This window comes from Chiloscyllium plagiosum, chromosome 26, assembly GCF_004010195.1.
Source record: "Chiloscyllium plagiosum isolate BGI_BamShark_2017 chromosome 26, ASM401019v2, whole genome shotgun sequence".
Classification (NCBI taxonomy): domain Eukaryota; kingdom Metazoa; phylum Chordata; class Chondrichthyes; order Orectolobiformes; family Hemiscylliidae; genus Chiloscyllium; species Chiloscyllium plagiosum.
This window is the reverse complement of record NC_057735.1, coordinates 28,827,696-28,844,050: the sequence shown is the minus strand read 5'-3', so window position 1 is coordinate 28,844,050 and position 16,355 is coordinate 28,827,696. Positions and strand designations below refer to the sequence as shown.

Genomic DNA, 16,355 nt, shown 5'->3' with positions numbered 1-16,355 from the left:
GTGAGTATTATTTCTTCAGGTTATTGTTTGAATAGTCTGTGGAACAGCTCTCACAATCTTGGCACAAGTTATCAGATGTTACAGTTCAGAATTTTGAAAAGCAGACCAGGCAGGATGTTCCTTTGTCGTTTCCAGTACCCAGGCCAGTGTCAGTAGTCTGTTTGGGTTTTTTTCTTATTCAATTTTTTCTCATGGTTTGACACAACTGAGCAACATAAGGAGAGCAGATTTGTTTCCTTAAAGCACATTAGTGAACCAGATGGGCTTTTATGACAATCAATGATAGTTCTACACTCATCTTTCCTTAGACTAACTTCTTTAAAATGTTATATTTATTAATTAATCAAATGCAAATAACACCAGTTGCCATGACCAATCAACTCATGTCCTCAGAATATTATCCTGCTAATTGTGTGGATCAGCTCAAGTGGCAATTGCTCAATAATAATTGACTCACTGACTCTCCATTTGGGTTCTACCAGAGTATTTGTCCAAGGAGCCTTAGCAAAACTGAAGTTCATTGGAATTAGGGAGAAAACGTTCTGTGGCTTGGAATTATACCTGGCACATAGGAAGATGGTTGGAATGTACCCCCTTTGGATTTGCCTTCCTAAACTACTGCAGTCCGCTGGGTGTGAATACACTCATTTAGTGGTTGTTGATCATGGCTAATGAATCATAAAAATACAACCTTTACCTTTTAGAGATCTGTACATTGCATGGAATACTTCTTTTTAACATTTACCCTTGTTTATCTGTAAGCTTTTCCAAAAGTATTGTCCAGCCTACTAAGTCCTTCTAATTTTGCAGTCCTTAAATTTTAAACACCATTCTAATGACTCTCCTTTCTCTCTCAAATCTAATATCATTTAAAACACACTATAAGCAATATTGGCAGGATATTCCCTTTACTGTCAAATTATCATCTAGTTTTAGCTTATTGCTCATCAAGTCCAGTTTGGTCTATTCCCTTGTCAGTTCAAAAACATACTGCTCCATAAAACTGGTTGTGACACATCCTATAAAGTTATTGCCTTTACAACCTGAGTTGTTCAGCTGCTCCCAATGCACACAACATCCTCTTGTAAAAATACCGTTTTGTTAAATTCTTACTATATGTATATTTTAATACACCACTGCCCCAAATATGCTACAAAAGAAACACATATGGATGCACCATTTACAGGAGCCAGAAATGCCAGAAAAATAAACTTGTTTTTTCTATTAATCATTTACCTTCTATTGAAAAGCTGGCCCATTTACTATAGCAATCATATGTTTTCCAAGGTTTATAATTTGTACCAGAGCTAAAACGAGGACACACATTAGGTGTACAGTTCCAGACTTCAGTTTACTATGTAGCATCTTCACTTCAGTGACATATACCAATAAAGTGTAATTGGATATAAACTCAAAACTACATTAGAGTCTAAAGAGATGACTGCAAGGATTGGTGAAAAAAAAAGTTTTTTGAAGAGATTATAGACGGTAGTGAAAGGCAGAACAGAATGACAAGATTCAAGGAGAGAAGTCTAGGGCAGATTGAGGGAGGGGTGCAATTAGCTTTTGCCTATTCTTTTTAACCAAGCCCAAGGGCTTCAATGCATCAAAATAGCAGTTGAACCATTGAGAGTTAGTTTGAAGAACATAGATTTTAGATCTTGCAATCACACTCCAATATTATCTGTTGCAGAAAATCAGTGAAAAATAGCAACCTTTCTTGTCAATAATATTTGGTCCTTTAGATACTAAACTTAATAGAATATCTCTCTGTGTAGATGAGATTGGCAAAATTGTTCAGACTACTAGAACTTTAAATAATTGCAAGGAAATAAACAAATAAAAAATAATTACCTCGTATGTGAGCTTATTCTTTTCCTCGTTAGAAAACGGAAGAGTATCATTTACCACATTATTGAGATAATCTTCCATAAACTCCATTGTATTAGCAAATTTGTTTTTCTTGTCATCCCGTGAGTCATTCAAATTGGAATCATAACTGCAAATAAAAATTTAATTGTGGTCAAATTTTCTCTCACTAGCACTAATCCTCATCAACATGGCTGCTGGGTTTCATTCTTTGTTAACCAGAGTAAGGTGTTTTTTAAGATTAGGACAGAAAATATGATGTTATCATTTTAAAAAAGTTAAAAAAATTACAGCATTACTGACAAATTACAACATGTTAAATCAGCACAGTGACTTTAACAGACAAATTGATCATCAACTTCAAGGGATTAGAGACTGGGAACAATATCCTCCAAGTCTTGCACACTGTCTGAAAATGCATCAAAACCTTTAGCCTGACTACTATGGCTATAATTCTGTATAGTGTACTCTTTCTGCTACCTGATGCACTTGGTATTGTATGGTCTGCCTGTAGAGCATGCAGAACAACACTTTTCACTGTATCTCAGTGCATGTGACAACAATAAATCAAACCAAATTAACTAAAAATATCTCCTGTCCTTCAAGTACTTATGAGGACAGAGGCTGGCCTTCATACAGAATCAGATCAGTGGGGTAGAGCTCCTTCCCAGCAGGAGCTTTCAGCTGATAAGAGGCTGACAGCTTCTTTTCTTGGTTACTGTACATTAAAGATCGTAGCTGATGTCAGGAACACAATAGTAGACCAAGGATAAAGGAAATTTCAGTGGGGGTGGTTTCCAGGGATTCAGGTCAGCATGGAGAGGTGGTGCTCCAGGGGTATAGGAAGCAAAGTCATGGGGGGGCGCGGGGGAGTCGCTGCCCTATAAATATGTCCTTCATCAAGCACCAAGAGTCTTTGATCATGTCCTAAACCTCCAAAACAATAAGCAATCACAATCTTCCACCTTCCATAAAGCACGCTTGCTGCTGGGTTATTTCTAGCAGAGACAGATTGAAGCCTTTGAGTGCACATTAATTGGCCACTTCAGAGCTTCAATTAGCAGGATGTTGGCCATGGACCCTTCCACCCAGAACTTAATTCAGGCAGAGATTAAAGGCCCCATCACCTTCTAGTTAAATGACCTTCCATTTCCTACCTGACCCCACACTCTCTTGGACCAATAGATTCACCATAGCCTAAGTCGCAAACTTTGGAACTTAACACGCAGCTATTTGCTTTCTGCAAGCAGCCCTTACCCTGTTCAATAATAAGAATTTCTGGATTTGCACATAAATTTGCCATTAAATGCAATACGTGCAATTTGGTAACTAGTAGTACTGGTATCTTTTTAATGACGTGATAATTGTTAATGCAATGCCAATAAACTATCTGGTCTATTAAAGATGGAACAGTTGAAAGTATGAAATCTGACTGCCTCAAATGGTGACAGCTATTATATGAAGCGACCTTTTTTAAATTTTAGCTTTGGCCCTCTTTTATTTCTTTTTCTCAGGCCAACCTGTTATCCCTAACTGCTTTGAAATTAGTTCACTTCATTTCCTTCTGACTCATTCCTGTTCTTATCAAAATCCATTCATTAAGCTACCAGATGTCCATCTGCCCTTGCATTATCTGCTCAAACTTTCAACAATTTACCGAGTTAATGGTTTCAGTAGAAGAGTGTTGCTTAATAACAACATACACTTTGCGATCATCACTCGAAGGAGATCCAGACTATAATAACCTATGCTGCTCTATAATTTATAACCCTCCCCAGATTACTCAATTCCTACTCCGAGTTTGTTCAACCCAAGATTTAACAACTTCAAGTAAACATATTCAGGCATACAGAAGTGGGCTTACTCTCTGATACTAATTGTTGTAGGTATTTCTGTCCACAGTCGAGCAAATTTCACTGGCGTTACCAGTTCCTGGGGGTCTCGGTCTACATGGACATGCAACATCAGATTGCAGAATGAGGCCCGTATATCAAATGGTAACGTTTCATCTGCCATGCAGAGAAATATCAACTCCACACTCAGCTGCTTGGAAATTTCATCAATTGCCAAATATTGACGATCTAGACAAATCCTTGCAAAGAGCTTCAGCTGATACCTAAAACATAAAAATTAGGAAATATTAGGAACATTCATTTGTCTCAGCAATGCCTTTCAAATTGAACTTTAGAGGAGCATTTTCGATACCAGTCTCTGTTATACTGTCAACAGTTGTGGAATTTGAGGTTGCCTTGTATTGTGGGTCATATCCACTCAAAATTTAACTGAGACTGTCCAAACAGAACTTTTATTTTATATACAAGTGCAGTAGATGCCCCCTTAGGGAAGCTGTGATGTAACTGTGACCTTAGTAGTCACATGCTAGTACGCTGCTAAAAGGTTAGAACATATCCTGCATGGAGCATATAGCACTGTAACCTTACCATCATGTATCATCTGTTAATAAACATTGCTGTATACTAAATAGAAGTTGATCTCAGCTTGTATAAAGAACCCATAGAAGAGCCAATCAATGCTGTCTAAATATCTAATTTGCTGAGTGGATAAATGTATACAAGATGAAAACAGAGACAAAAGATCAGAGAACAGATGACTGGGTAATATTAGGGATAAAGATCTGTTTTGAATTCTGGACTTAATAAGTCGTTTGTATTTTTAAATTACCCCATTTAATGTAAAATGTAGTAGTTTGGAGAAGGTATGTGATCACTTAAAAAATCTGCCCAGAGACAAGACAATGTGACCTCATGCAAAGTCTGTCCGAAGCCAACATGCTGTGTTCTGTTTGTTATTAAGGCAGGAAATCAAAGTGAAACTTATTGAAAGTAAAGTGCAGGCTTTTAACAATTCAAGACAAAGTAGGAAGAAGCTGGTCCTGCTACATATAGACTCTCAGAGTCGGTCAGACAGATATTTTCTAATTAACCTGTTCAGAAATGTTATGATATACCTCTGGAGCAAGTGAGACTTGAAGCTGTGTGTCCTGGTTAAGAGGTAGGAATGCTATACTGTACCATAGGACCCTCAGACAGACAGATGTGAATACGATCCATTACAGGTGCTGCTATTCCAGTCGGATTGCTTTTGGGTTAACTACCAGAGTGTTAGTGAGGAATTACAATTCAAAGAAATGAGAATTGTGGAGATTAAAAGACTAAGGAACTGACAGAGCTGGCTTACTACCAGTAGTCTCTTCAACGATGCGCAGATAATTGAGTAAAGGAACATTGTCTAAACAGATATTGCGCATATTTCTATCTGCGCATAGAAAGATTCACCCTGAAGAGATGAGGAGAAGGTTTCAAGTTGAAGTCAACAGAAGCTCAGGGATTTTATATTCAAACTCAAGAGAGTGTGGTGTGATGTCCAAATGTGGTCTGGGATTTTAGGTTGTGAAAAGAAATTACTGGCAAATACCTTTTCTGTGTTTGTTGCCTACTCAGTACTGCTCAATTATCATTGGCTTTAATTTATCAACAAGAGAGGCTGTATGTATAAGAGGTGGTGAAGGAGAGACAGGCAGCAAGTGGGAGGAGCAACAAGTAGGAGACAGGCGGTGATAGGAAGGTTGGCCAGTGGAAGGTTCAGCAAGATGATGGTCAGGGAAGGGAAACAGCAAATGGGAGGGGCAGCAAGTAGGAGAGATGGACTGTCTAGAAGTATTGAGGAAAGAAGCAGTGGGCTGGAGGGTTGGTGAACAGGGGATAAGTATCAAAAATAAATAAGTTGTTCAAAGCTTGTATGCTATCAACAGCTAGTGAGTTATTAAGAGTTAAGTTATTAAACACATTAGTACTGTAATCTGTAAAGATGGATGAGGCATCAATCAAATGTGCTGCTTTGACCTGGATGGTGTTAAACCTCTTGAGTGTTGTTTAGAAATTAACAGGGAATACCTTTTTCAGTGTTTGTTATTCATACACAGGGTTAATGTAGCATGGAAGCTTTGTCACAGAAACTGAATGAGGCAAAAAAACTGTTGCATCTTCTCAGGGAAATGGAACAAATATTTGAAACAGAAAAGCTAAATTTATGGGAAAGGAGCAGGATATAAAAATTAGTTTTGGTTTGTACTAACAACACAAGCATGATGGAATAATGGGTTCTTTCTATGTTGTATATCTCTTATAGTTGATGAGTGAATGCAGTAAAGTGACATCTATGGTAATAGACCAGCAACCCTTTTGTCCTATATTCAAGAAGATTGCAGCAAACTGTTATATTTATAGATGTGGCAAGTTGGAGGCTGGGAACAGATAAAGTGATCCCAAAAGCTGCTAAATGGTTCAAAAAATTAATACTTTTCAGAGATGTGGTTTATATATATCTACACAAAATGTGGTCAACACTTAAAAGCTATTTACTTCAGGGAACATAAACAAATTGAGCTGAAAATAACAGTCACAACACAAAAGAAGTCTAGTATGAGCAACAACAACAGGTATGAAAATGAAGATGTCAATAAAGCAACATTAAAAAATTCAGTAGTTCACTTCTTAAAATGTAGTTTTCTTTAAGATGCCTGTTCCTGTTAGCCAGGCATCCATGCCCCTTCAGAAGGGCAAGCGCTGACAGAAAGGTCAATTCTAGGATTAAATAAATTCTTTAGACATAAAAAAGCAACTTTTACATTTGCCACAAAATAATTACCAAATGACCCTCATAAAATCTAATCATTACATATGGGTTTAAAACACAGTTCACTAACAATTACATACACTACTGCTCCTCAATGCAAAGGTGTACTTTTGCAAAAAATAATGCTAATTACCTGTAATAAGTTAGGACATTTTCATCATGTGTATTACCAGCTCTGGCCTCTTGCGCTAACTGTCTGATGCTTTTCTCCTGAACTTCGTTCATTTTGTCTGTCCAGATCAACCAAACTTCGTCTTCAAAGTATTCCATACTCATATACTCTGGAGACTGAGACATTTCCTTCACTGGCCTCAACCTATAAGCAAAATATGTAACAAAGTATTCAGCTTCTCTGTGCTTTACACTGCATTGCAAAATTAAAACACTCATACTTCTACTCGCATGTGTATTGCATCTTGACCCTCAACAAGTGTCAGAATGCTTTCTAATGAAAGATAGTTCATATTGTATGGGAACACATAGTTGTGTTTCCACACAGCAAGGCCCCACAAACATTTAACAAAAAAAAGCCAGATAATCCTTTGTGACAATGTTGCTTGAAACAGGAATATTAAGGCACTGACAAAATTTACTGTTTTCTTTTAATGCAGACATATCCACCTGAATATATTATGATTCCTCAGTTTGATGTTTTAACTCAACATTTATTCTATTTATATTTCAGTATGTGGTCTTTCAGTTGTAACATACAAGAAACTCTGTGAAAGAAGGTTTTAACTAAATAGCAAGCTCAGTTGGAGTTGGTAGTCAGTGACAGCTCTCCTTCAAACTGAGGATGACATTGGATCACCAACAAGGTGACATCCCAGTTATAATGTTCTGATCTGCACCTCATTATTAGTCTCAGAAAATGATCTATTGCAGGGACTTGAAAGCAGAGGTTGAGATGCCTCACAGGAGAAAGTGAGGTCTGCAGATGCTGGAGATCAAAGTTGAAACTTTATTGCTGGAACAGCACAGCAGGTCAGGCAGCATCCAGGGAACAGGAGATTCGACGTTTCTTTCGTGGAAGAATCTCCTGTTCCCTGGATGCTGCCTGACCTGCTGTGCTGTTCCAGCAATAAAGTTTCAACTTGAGATGCCTCACATCCTGTTAGTTGTCACAACACCCCACAATGAAATATGCCAAAAATCCATAAGCTTAGCCAATTATGCTGACAATGAATAAGGAGATAAATTTTGCTCATGGTTTGTTCAGGATTTCTGAACAACTTTTATATCTGCCTTCGAATGAACATTATGTTGCTTAGGCAGTTTCTGGATATTATGCATTGTGTCGGATAAATTGAGGTGAGTTCTTTTAGCAGACAAACATGAGAGAAGTGATACTGCCGCTTTGTGAAGGATTTCCATCCATTTTCCTTCACAAAACAGGGTAGGTCCACGTGATGTTGAATCTAGAACATAATCAAACTATTTAATTTGAATAACAAAAACAAGCATGAGACAAAATGTCAAAGTCTCGTATAACTGTGTTGGCAGTGGCATGCAACTACATAAAGCACTCTGTGTTAAATTCTCCCACCTTGCTTACAGTTATGAGACTGTACTAGTCAAATCTTGCCAAATTATCCCTCCATACCTTTCACAACTGTTCTTCAGACTTCAGATTGACTATTTTTCATTATGGTGATCCATACTTTTTGGACTATTTCAAATTTGTTCAAAGTACGTTGGCATCATCTTGTGACTAGGTTCAGTGACTGACTATCATCATACCCAAACTGCAAAAAAACAAAACTTATGGCCTAACAAACCAAGTTTGATTCAGAGATCTGGCTTGTTCAGTATTGTTGTTGGCTGGGATTGTGAGACCATACCTTTGACCTTAGCCCTCATGTTGCTGTAAACCAAAGTTACATTTTAGTACATTTAACCATAATACAGCCAGACAGCAAATGCAGTTAGCAGCCACCAAATAGAATGGGTGGAAGAATCAATCCCATTTTGAGGACTGGACCCCATAAGCAGATAAGGAGGGGCATGTGACTGTCAAATCTGCACTTGGCTGGAGCTCTCCAGCTCAAAGTGATCAGGCAGCTCAATGACTGGCCCAAATACCAAAGCAGTGAGCTACAGTCGCCATATATCCGCTCTGACTTTTCATGTCAGGACTTCTTACTGTTACTATTCGGTAGGTGAGGAGAATAGAAGTCTGATATCAGATATGTAGTAATGAAGGAAAGGATGAGTGATAATCCCCAATTACAGGCTCCTCACTGCTCACAACAAGAATTTTCTCTCTGGGAAAATGCAGCTTGTTAGTCTTGATGTTGAGAAAAGCCTTGCTCAACATCTCACACAATTTCCCAAATTTCTCAACATAGCACACATCATTCAGAGCCTGGGATGATTCTGCTCACTGACACCATCTTGAAATGCACCTTCCTCTGGAGTGACGAGAGTGTCATTTGATTCAGCTAGCAAACTGGGGATCTGATGACATACTCAGAACCTACTTAGCAATCTGGGAAATAAACAAGCAGAGCAAGCACGTACATGCTTCCTTGGGAATGTAATCAAAGTCAACCAGTAATGGTACATTTAGACTTGCTGACATGGAACTGTGAGGAGATGGATTGCTTCTGTCAGTTCCAGAAGAATTGTGTGTTCTACTACTGCCAACACCCCTGCATTGTGGGAGCATCTCAAGGACTGCACTAGCTGCATTGGGACAAATGGGAGTTGAACCAAGTGGGAACTGAACTGCAAGGGAATAGTCAACCAAGGTGAAAGCTGAAGAGCAGTTTGAAGTTGCTGTTTCCTTTCTCCACATCACATTGGCATCTGACATGTAATTGGGCAATATCCCATGTTTTCCCCTTGGAAGTGGTTAAATGTTCATAGTTACCTGAATTGAAGAAAACATACAACTGTAAATTACTGAAACACGTGGACACGACAGACCGCTGAACGGCTCAGCACAGAAAACCTCAAGCTTTAAAAACATTCCAAGTTGCTGGCATAAGTATAAAAAGGTGGGAGAAATAAATAAATGTGGAAGTTCAGGATATTTCTTTACATCTTAATGCTGTAATGGAATATTCCCTCAGTGTATGAAGAGTTATGGAACAAAGGGAGATAGCTGGAGTTAAAATTACAACCTTATGAATGGCTTATTAGGTTCAAGAGGCTGGCCTTATGTTCCTAATAAATTTCCCCTTCATTTCGAGGGATTTTGCTTGCCACGTCTAAACTGAAAGATGGTAATTTTGTTGGATCTTCTTCAATTTGTAAGCAAGAATGGAAGAGACTTGAAAATCTTAGAAAAAACATGTTTTAACTGGCACTCTGCCAATGCATAAACATTTAGGAATAAAACAAATCACAACCACAAACACCTCCCAGACACTCCCAGACTAATCAGGTCAGGTCAATGGCAGCACAGAACTCTTTCTACATCTTTAACAATGTGTCTTAACAACAAAAAAAAGCCTGCATAATTATTTGTTGCAATTTACTTTCACGTGTTTCATTATCTGGAGAGGAGAATATCCCCGGACAAGAGGTGTCAGAGCATTATGGAACAGAAAAGTCAACTCAATCTGCTTTGGGGCACAAAGCCCATGAGAAAATCTCATCATGGATCAAATGGCACTGGAGTCATAGAGGTTTACACCACACAAACAGGCCCTTCAGTCCAACTCATCCATACCGACCAGATATCCTAAATTAATCTAGTCCCATTTGCCAGCAGTTGGCTCATATCCCTCTAAACCTTTCCTATTCATATATCCACTACTATGTCTTATAAATGTTTTATTTGTACCAGTATCCACCACTTCCTCTGGGAGCTCATTCCATACACACACCACTCTCTGTGTGAAAAAGTTTCCCCTTAGATCCCTTTTAAGTCTTTCCCCTCTCACTCTAAACCTATACCCTCTAGTTCTGGACTCCCCCACCCCAGGGAAAAGACTTTGTCTATTTACCCTATCCATGCCCCTCAGGATTTTATAAACCTCTACAAGGTCACCCCTCAGTCTCTGACGCTCCAGGGAAAACAGCCCCAGCCTGTTCAGCCTCTCCGTATTGCTCAAATCCTCCAACCCTGGCAAGATCCTTGTTAACCTTTTCTGAACCCTTTCATGTTTCACAGCAATCTTCCAATAGCAGGGAGACCAAAATTTCTAACCTACTGCAGACTATTTTGCTGCTCTTTTAAAAAAAGGACAAAAGGATTGAAGTATTCATAAATTGGCAACAACAAATCCACTATTGGTGAACAGAATGAGATATTCATTAGAAGTACAAGCTACAATAACTGGAGCAATATTGATTAATTGCAGTAATCAAGAATGCTCTGAAAACAGGATGATATTTATATCAGTTGTTTTCTACAGAATGTTTTTGCTCTTTTCATTCAAGAATGTAAGCTCTATACACAAAGCTCTTTGTTTCATTCAAAATGTGAATCATCTTTGTTCCTTTATAAACCAAAAAGAAACAAGAATATGGTACATCTTTGATGATGCTGCTGAGAAAAGAAGCTGTAACTCACTCAGTTTTTATGAGGATATCTTCATTCTGAGGATCCAATACACACTTGCAAATAAGTTCCTGGGTGACTGGAATGGCAACGTGATTTGACACACACAGATCTGATAAATAATCTAAAAATCTGTTAGAAACCAGAAAGAATTAGTGACAGGTGTTTGACAAAAAATATAGTTTATTTCATTGGCCCTTTAACTCTTCAGATCTTTGTACTTACAGACAATATTATATGGAATGATGCTAACAGCCGCAACACATCTCCTATTTAAAAAGGCAGAGTTCTGCTAGCAAGTAATGATTCTAAGGCCTCTATTGTCACTGTAACTAATGAGCAGTAACATTAGAACTGGCTGCAGTAATTATGACGATCAACAGGCAATACAAAGATGCAGAATGCTTGCATTATGTTGAATAGGTTAATTTTACATTGCAATCCGTATGACCATTTTTGGATGCTATCTATTTTAGCCATGATTTTGTCCACATCATTTCACTATTCACTTCATATCTATGTTGCTTAGACCATCAATATGCATACTTCTGCTTCACACTTACACCTGACTGGTTCAAATCTGCCACAAATTTCAACTCTGCAACCATGAACAGTGAAGACTCATTTTAATTGTTTTAAGAATAATTTGATTACATCATATTTTTTTTTTAAAAATCCTATCACTTCTGTTTCCTTTCAAAATTAATGGCAGCTAATCCAAGACACAAATTGCATGTTCCATTTACAAGACCATGCAAGACTCAATTACATATGTCAAAACGTATTCAGCTGTTTAAAGTTGCAGGTACTTTCTCTAGTCATACTGAAGTAACTTGCATCATGATTTATTGGGCTAAGTTACAAAGTTGCATCGGGGCCTAAAGCAGATGCTATGGGTTACCTGGAATTTTTGTAGATATCAATAAAAAGCAATGGAAATGAGGTTATTTCTATATGCAGTGTCAGTTTTAGGTCTGTAAAGCAAAACTAAGATTGTAGCCCATCATGTTTTATATCACAAAGCATTTCGTCCAATTATTTGCTTAAGGGCTGAAATAGCTATTTGGAGACATAGTAACCATTCTGTGCCAATAACATTCTAAAAAAATTGGAATAAAGTGAATCACTAATTTTACTTTGGTGACTTTAGTTGAGGCACAAACATTGTGCAAAGCACATGAAGAACTCTCCCATTTTCTTTGAACTGTGTAATGGGACCTTTCGTGTTCACTTGGATAAACAGACTGGGCCTTATTTTAATCCAGCATCTAAAAGAATGTGCCCCTGACAATAAAGCACTGCATCTGTAACCCATTGATGGCTTGATGAATCCCCCCAGGGAGAACCTGCTTCTGAGGCTCTCACAGAATATTTGACTAAACAGAATTCACCCAGTAGCTGTGCTGCAGTTATACATGTGATTAATGTTCACTGAGCAGTTACAGCAATCCTAAAACTGTGGATCACCCTACCTTGGTTCTCGGCTCTTCCTCACTAGTTTGACGAAGGTTTCAACTTCTGTTTTCGTAATGTGCTTTTCTAGCAGTTTTCTGTTGTTGTGGAGTAAAGCTGTAATTGTGTCTTCAGCCAGAATGTCATAGCCAATCTGAGACTGCATCACTCCAAATTGCTTTGCAATATGTTCCTAATAAAGTAACAAAGGGGAGATGTCAAACAAAAGTATCTTTAGTATTATAGCCTCATTTGTTCCAGCCTAGGTTCCTCTCCTTCACAAAGCCTACATGGCAAGAGCCTATGAGTCACTGATTTAGTGCCCTCGAAACCAGGAAGTTTCTTTCTGCTGTACAGGTTTATACAAATGCAGGAACTTCCTTCCCCTTCCATTAATCCATTAGTGTTTCAAAAGAAACATGCACGTCACAAAATATTCTTTTCATGTGTTGCTTGTGAGGCAGTTTTTATGCATTATTGCTTCAGATCCTGGCTATGCATGGTGTGAGCACCAAAACAGAACATGGGAGATTAGTGTGTCCCAGACAATGTCACAGGTTACACTGCAATGCCTTCCATGGAGAATCCATTTACATTGTCACTGGTTAAGTTAGCAGTATTTTGGTTTATACTAATGCACTACAGTGCCAATCATACAACAGCAGGAGCTGGACGCAGACAGAAAAAGATAGAATACAGTCTTCCTATAATCAATGATGAACTGAACTTTAGAGTGGCGGTACCTACATTTTTCTCTTTTCTTAACTATAAAGATTATAGGGATATCTCACGACCGACAGTGGTGAATTGCAATTATTTCCTGTTAGAATTCCCAAAAGCACTGACAGAAGTAATTGATAATGTCCCTGACACGGTGAGGCAGCAGTGCTAATCACTGAGCCACCGTGCACATACTGCTGCACAGAACAAAATTGTCTTATATTCTTCACTTGGTGTTTGCTTTCCATCTCAGCACTGATAGTTGAAAAACCTTATTTTATACGTCTGCCTCATGTAGATTCATTAAAGAAAGTAATGTCTATTTGAGGTCATGTTTAAGAATTGGGTTCAAGCCATTAAACACAAGTCAGAGCCCCATACCTGGTTTTTCCTGTAATCATCCTGTGAATGTCGAAGTAATCTGTAACAGAGTCGGAACATGTACTGGTATGGTGCATTCTTCTGATCAGCAAGCTCCTCCAACCTTAGCATAGGTCCATCGCCTTTATCCAGAAAAGGGGCCTTCAAAATTCCAAATATCTGTGCACAGGAGGCAACAAAGTCAATAATTTTGCCATATTTTCTACATAATAAACACAACATCTACAGCAGAGTGTATTCCTTATTCTAATCTTTTACTGCAAGGGATTCTCAGTGGCAGAAGCAATATAAGTGACAAGCTGCATTGGGCCTAATGATTGCACATACATAATCCCAACAGCAGTCATTGGATAACCATCAGGACAGCAGCTTTGCCAGCTTACTATTCATAATGCAAAAGAACTGAGTGTTCATGCTGACATCAGCTATTTGTGCATTAGTCAAAAATCAGGCTTTCCTTTGTGGGTCAGCAACTTACTGCATTAACTCATGTAATTTTATAATATTAGATCCAAAGAGTTATTAAGGAAGTGAAGGGGAAATTACTAAATCTGGAGATGTATATGTCTCTGCAAAGGAAAGGGTTATGGTTATGTGATGGTTGTCAGAAATTGGGGGTAAGGGGATTACTTCAAAGTCTAACAAATACATAAATCCTTTTTTTCCTACATTTATAATAAGGTTACTATAAAGATCTCATAATCATACAGGAACTCTAACATAGGCTAACAGCAACCATTGTGTTGACTTTACATGACATGTTTACCATAGGAGCTGCCACACTAATGTTTAGTAGTCCATACCAAATGTATTGTTACATCGACATAAATTCCAAACACGTTATTGATGATAATCACCTGCTTCAGGATGTTTTGTTCTCGCATGAGTTTTTGTCTTTCCCTGTTGGGTTTTGTCATGACAATGTCGAGAACATTCTGACCATTGTCTGCAACCTCCACAACAAAAAAGACAAGATCTTCCAACAATTTGATTGCAAACCTACAATGGACAGAAAAACAACTCAAAATCTTTGTCATTGATTTCAGTTAAAAAGCACAAAGATCAGGGGAACAACATTTACTCACAAGGAGAAATTTGCAGGGTCTAAATCTATCTCAACCATATCAAATGGGTGTTTTGAGGCTTACATGTATTGCTCATTATACTTGGTGGATGGTAAAACAGTGTAAACAGCTAAATGAGACTGTTACAGTCTCCATTCTCTAATTGTGTCCATCTTCTGTACCTGTTAATGGCATAAATAGCTGATGGAGACTTCTGGAAGTTCTAAGCAGCTGTTCACACTGTCAATTTGGAACATGGAATGTAGCATTTGAAGCTCAATGTGGAATGGAGATTTGGAAGACGTGATTGAGGTGTGCATGGATTAGGCAGCAGAATTTCTGGCACTAACCCTCAAGGTTTATTCACTCCAATATGCTCGGTACATGAAATCATGACAGCTGTGAAAGTGAAGCGAGAAGCTACAGATCAAGAAAGTTTGGAAAACTAGCTCCAACTCACTTGACAGTTTCCAGCAGCTAGTCACACATTAACAGCGATGGGAGAGAGTTCAATCATGGAGATTTCTGGCAGTTTTAATCAGTAGTAAATGTGTAAATAGCTGACTGAAACTGCTTACAGGACTGAGATGGCCTGAAGTAAGCAGGATATTTTTTTTAAAAATTGGTAGGCTTTTAACTGCATGAAACACTGAGCATATGTAATACATTTAAAGCAGCTCTTTTGTATTTGTCACTTATAGTAAAGGCAACATGATAAGGGTGAATGATTGAAATAGTATTGAAAAACACTTGTTAAATAGGAATATTTAAAATGTACAACCACTTAATCACAATTTGCTTGGTAGTAGTTTAAATATTATAGTCCAGAAGCAAGCCTAGAAACTAAAAATACACAGCAATCCATGCAAAAGACGGTTAAGTATGTTCACCGGGTGACAGTCCACGTGTAAGTTTTGCAGCCTGTGTTTCACATTTGTGTTGAACATTTTCAGTTGCAGTCCCTGTTTAGTTTCTTAAAAGAGCTGCTTTTAAATTTCTGCTTGCCCAATGCTCCTAGTCTAGGAAGAATGGAAGGTCTCCTCATGTGCCTGCTCCTGGGCTTGTCCAAAGTGGCCATCAGTAGTTGTTGGCAATGGGCTGTGGACAGGATTGTAGCCTCCAACTGTCTGCTCCTCTTCCATGGTTATGTTCACACTCTGAGAGAGGGAGCATGCAGACTCCACCAGTGCAACAGAGGCTTTTAGGTACCGGTGGGCCCTACAGAGGCTAGGGTGCATCACCACCCTGGTAACAATATTTTAAATTAATGTTGATACACTTCCAGTGTCAGACCCACCAGGGTCTGTCTAAATCACTATTTTCCATTTAAAAGAGTAGATCCCAATACTAGTCTAGGCAAGTCAGGAAGACCCAAAAGCTTTGAAACAGCAGTGAAGTGGAGAATGCTGTGTGTTTTAACATTGAGGTAAAAACAATGACTGCAGATGCTGGAAACCAGATTCTGGATTAGTGGTGCTGGAAGAGCACAGCAATTCAGGCAGCATCCAAGGAGCTTCAAAATCGACGTTTTGGGCAAAAGCCCTTCATCAGGAATAAAGGCAGTGAGCCGGAAGCGTGGAGAGATAAGCTAGAGGAGGGTGGGAGTGGGGAGAAAGTAGCATAGAGTACAATGGGTGAGTGGGGGAGGGGATGAAGGTGATAGGTCAGGGAGGAGAGGGTGGAGTGGATAGGTGGAAAAGGAG

At 38.5% G+C, this 16,355-nt stretch overlaps 1 protein-coding gene across 2 annotated transcripts in view; it reads right to left on the bottom strand.

Moving 5' to 3' along the window:
* itpr3 (inositol 1,4,5-trisphosphate receptor, type 3) overlaps positions 1 to 16,355 on the bottom strand; it is a 274,637-nt gene that overhangs the window by 120,381 nt on the left and 137,901 nt on the right. For both annotated transcript variants that reach the window (XM_043716798.1, XM_043716799.1), the window contains exons 14-20: positions 14,446 to 14,587; positions 13,589 to 13,747; positions 12,508 to 12,680; positions 11,048 to 11,167; positions 6,659 to 6,841; positions 3,734 to 3,985; positions 1,855 to 1,999 (exon numbers count right to left, since the gene is read on the bottom strand). In XM_043716798.1, coding sequence (XP_043572733.1) covers positions 1,855 to 1,999; positions 3,734 to 3,985; positions 6,659 to 6,841; positions 11,048 to 11,167; positions 12,508 to 12,680; positions 13,589 to 13,747; positions 14,446 to 14,587 — 1,174 coding nt within the window. The remainder of the gene's footprint in view (positions 1 to 1,854; positions 2,000 to 3,733; positions 3,986 to 6,658; positions 6,842 to 11,047; positions 11,168 to 12,507; positions 12,681 to 13,588; positions 13,748 to 14,445; positions 14,588 to 16,355) is intronic.